General features: G+C 43.7%; 1 protein-coding gene across 3 annotated transcripts in view; it reads right to left on the bottom strand.

The window, feature by feature from the left end:
• The window catches only part of pif1 (PIF1 5'-to-3' DNA helicase homolog (S. cerevisiae)), a 13,654-nt gene extending 12,503 nt beyond the window's left edge, over positions 1-1,151 (bottom strand). The window contains exons 1-2 of one of the 3 annotated variants that reach the window (XM_032531313.1): positions 1,036-1,151; positions 194-769 (exon numbers count right to left, since the gene is read on the bottom strand). In XM_032531313.1, coding sequence (XP_032387204.1) covers positions 194-745 — 552 coding nt within the window. In that variant the 5' untranslated portion in view covers positions 746-769; positions 1,036-1,151. The remainder of the gene's footprint in view (positions 1-193; positions 770-1,035) is intronic. The other 2 variants (XM_032531312.1, XM_032531314.1) reach the window with 2 other exon arrangements.
• Positions 1,152-3,443: the final 2,292 nt, after the last annotated feature.

Genomic DNA, 3,443 nt, shown 5'->3' with positions numbered 1-3,443 from the left:
AAAAGTACAATATTTTCCTCTGGAATGTAGCAGAGCAGAAGTACACAGTGGCATGATAAGAAAAGACTCAAGGAAAGTATTTCACATTCGAACTTGAGCACAGGACTTGAGTAAATGCACTAAGTTATATTCCACTACTGGTAGTCTGCTACTAATAGACACTTTAATGAAGTGTTGTGTGTGTTCAACTCACTGGGCTGAAGTTAGTGTCACTCCTGGACCTTTTGACCTGCTGTCCTGTTCCTGTTCCAGTCATCTTGTTGGTGCGCTCTGCCAGCCCTGCGGGGGCCACTGTGCCCCTCAGCTCATTCACCTTCTGGATGTCTTTTTGCTGCAGGGGGCTGATGGCCTCGAAGCTGCGGGGCAGACCGGCTTTGAGCTTCTCTCGGCCGCTCAGAGGCTTGCTGCTCAGCCGGGCCTGGTGTTTGATGCTCAGGGTTTTGAGGAAGAGGTGGAGCCGGTCAGGGGGGCAGTTGGAGATGAGCACCTGGATGTTTTCACGGAGCAGCTTGACGGTGCATTTCCCTTCTCTGGCGAACTTGGTGAAAAGTTTGAATTCGTTCAAACGGTAATTTTGCGGCACTTTCCCGTCGTGGACGCGGAGGATAATCTCGTGGAACTCGTTCCGGCCCAGGATTACCGAGGCTTTGCGGATGAGCTGCCTCCGGGTGGCCTGGCCGGAGGTGTCGAGCTGCTCCACGGCCACACAGCACTGCAGCTGGCCGCCGTCCTCCCCGGCTAACATCGCAGCAGCTTTTCGCCCAATGAGCTACGAGAGTTCACATGCAAGGCTGTTAGGCTAGTACTACACAGTTTCAGGTAAAGATTCAACCATGGTGAATGAAACAGCCCCGTGTTTCGGCTTTTAAAACCCTGCACTGTAACAATGTGAGGTCAGCGCAGCTGCTGTGCTCCGTTCAATCAACTCAAACATCAAGCCTCGTGAGCTCGCCACATCATCGCATTTAAACATAACTGAGTGATCGAAATCCACTGAACATGGAGTCACGGGCAAACTTTTACTTCAGCTCTTACCTTAGTTTTTAGAGCAGGTTAGAATCTTTGTCTCTGATCCGTTTCCCGTGCAGCTACTGCCCCGGTCCACGAAAGCGAAGAACCGATTTTCAAATTGTCGCTGCGTGAATTCAGCCAATAGCTGAGCGACGCTGCGGACCAATCAGGGAGCGGGGGTTTAACAAAGCACCCAATGAAAGAAAGAGAAGGCACGCCCTCTGGCTGCACCGACCAATCGGTGCTATTATGACTGGCGACGTCATATTTGTGTGAAATACACATGGCTATCCAGAAATAGAGAACCTTTTTTTTCTTTTTCTAAACAAAATATTTTCATTTTGACAATGTTCATAAGGAAATAAGACGTCAGTGAAAAAGTTCCATTCAGACGTAAGTGTACATAGGTTCCTGGCTAAGGCGCATAGACTTTTTTATACCTTTTTTTTTTGAGCATAGAAAGTTCGTTTTGTATTGCATTCACACTGAGAGAGTTTTTGCAAACCGAGATTTGTGTATCTAATATTTCGTTATTATTATACAATTATTAACCCAGAATTCAATCCTTTTTTTTCCTTTGAGATTATTTCTATATTTATGACTATATTTATGGATTTGGAGGGAAATAGAGAACCTCATCAATTTTCAATATGAAATACAGACACTTTTATATTTTCTCTATTGTCTGAACTAATGTGGGTTACATCAGCACTGTGAAACTGCTTATTAATTGACATACTTGATTGTGATTTCAACTGGTGGACATGTTGTGCATAAAACACAGGACGGGTGGATGGTTTAATAACTGAGAGCTCAGAGTAGTAATCTACCCCGTGGAAGAATGAATGGATGGCTGCCGTAGGGAGATGATGATATTGTACATTATAATGTTTTGATAAATCCAACCAGCTCTGGTCATCAATACTTTGTAATTAGTGGTGCAGTTGTAGTACATCCTCAAAAACTACTGAACACCAAAGAAAGGAATATGCAACTCTTCTATCTATCTTATTATTCCACTGGATGGTTCACGATGAAGTATGCAGCTACAAAGTCCAAGTTTTTAAGTCAAACTTTGTAGTTTCACATTGCCAGAACAAGGTGGTTGTTGTTTCCCAAAGCGAACAGAGTTTAAGAACGGCAACACAAAGTGCCAGATGTCAGGGAGTTATCCCGGAAATGTACTTCTGTTCATCCTGACGCTGTTTTTTTTTAAATTGTACTAGGTCAAAGGGGAATGTCAAGTCTTTAGTCCACGATCTGCAGCTCTGACTTCCCCATGCAGTTGGGATCATGAACATTAATTATAGACGTTGTGATGCAAAATGGGCAACAAACAATAAAACATGTACAATGTGATGCCATTGCTTCATCACACCTTAATTATCTTTTAATCATACAATAATACCCAAATGGATCCCACATAGTGTGGGATTCTTTACACTGGTACAGAAGCACCAGACCATTTATCATGTTCACATATTTAAAGGTGCTTTCTGTGTGACTGCGTGTAGCTTCAATGATCTTGATGAGAGGGCAGAGCATACGTTCACAGTCGAGTGTCTGTCCTTAGACAAGGTTGACTAAACCCAAAACATTTTAAAGTGACTAACCACCCCGATCTTTCAGCTGTGGAGGGGGAAATCACCTGTGAGAGGCAGGGTGAGGGCGTTAGATCAGTGACAGTCTGGAGAAACGAGTCTCACACTAATACACATTAACCATCAGCCAGCATCTAGCAGATGGCTTTTCAATCCAAAAGGTGAGGAGGAAGAAAATGTAATGGGGCAAGTTGATTTATAAAGCAAAACGTGATCACGACCATGATATCTTTTTCAAATATCATCACTATCTTGATATTTCTAAAGGTTTCATGAGTAATTTTCTAGTTAGACTCCACATCTCGAGCTTGTCAGCTCACGCAGCCATGTAGAATCAGTCCGTGTTCCTCTATTTTAGAGGGGCTACATATGCTAATATGCTATACACACTCACCCGGTCACCCTGATGAGTGTGAGTGCACCTCCATTAACACTTTAATGGCCCTGACACACTAACCCGACGGCAGACTGTTGGTAGAAAAGGCCGTCGCACTGACTGCCTCCCTGAGTTGGCCAAAAAAAGTGCCTGGGACCACGGCGACGGCAGCTGATTGGATGCACGCGTCACATGGGTCTGGTTTCTCCGGAAATTCAAAGCCGTGCTGTCATGGCGGCTCGTTCAGAATACGATCTCATATTTTACCCAAATAGTTCACCGAAACGTGTTTCTGAAAACATTTAAACCCTTGTGTTGTCTTCCCGTCACATTGAAAGTCAACACTTTTGACTCTTTTTAATCAATGTTTTTAACTTTCTTACATTTTTGTCTCTTTCTTCAATGTTTGTCACTTTTTTGCATTCAACACTACGTAACAATAACTTATTAACTTT

Source organism: Etheostoma spectabile, chromosome 12, assembly GCF_008692095.1.
Source record: "Etheostoma spectabile isolate EspeVRDwgs_2016 chromosome 12, UIUC_Espe_1.0, whole genome shotgun sequence".
NCBI lineage: Eukaryota > Metazoa > Chordata > Actinopteri > Perciformes > Percidae > Etheostoma > Etheostoma spectabile.
Note: the sequence above shows the minus strand (reverse complement) of the source record. Positions and strands in the feature narration are given on the sequence as shown.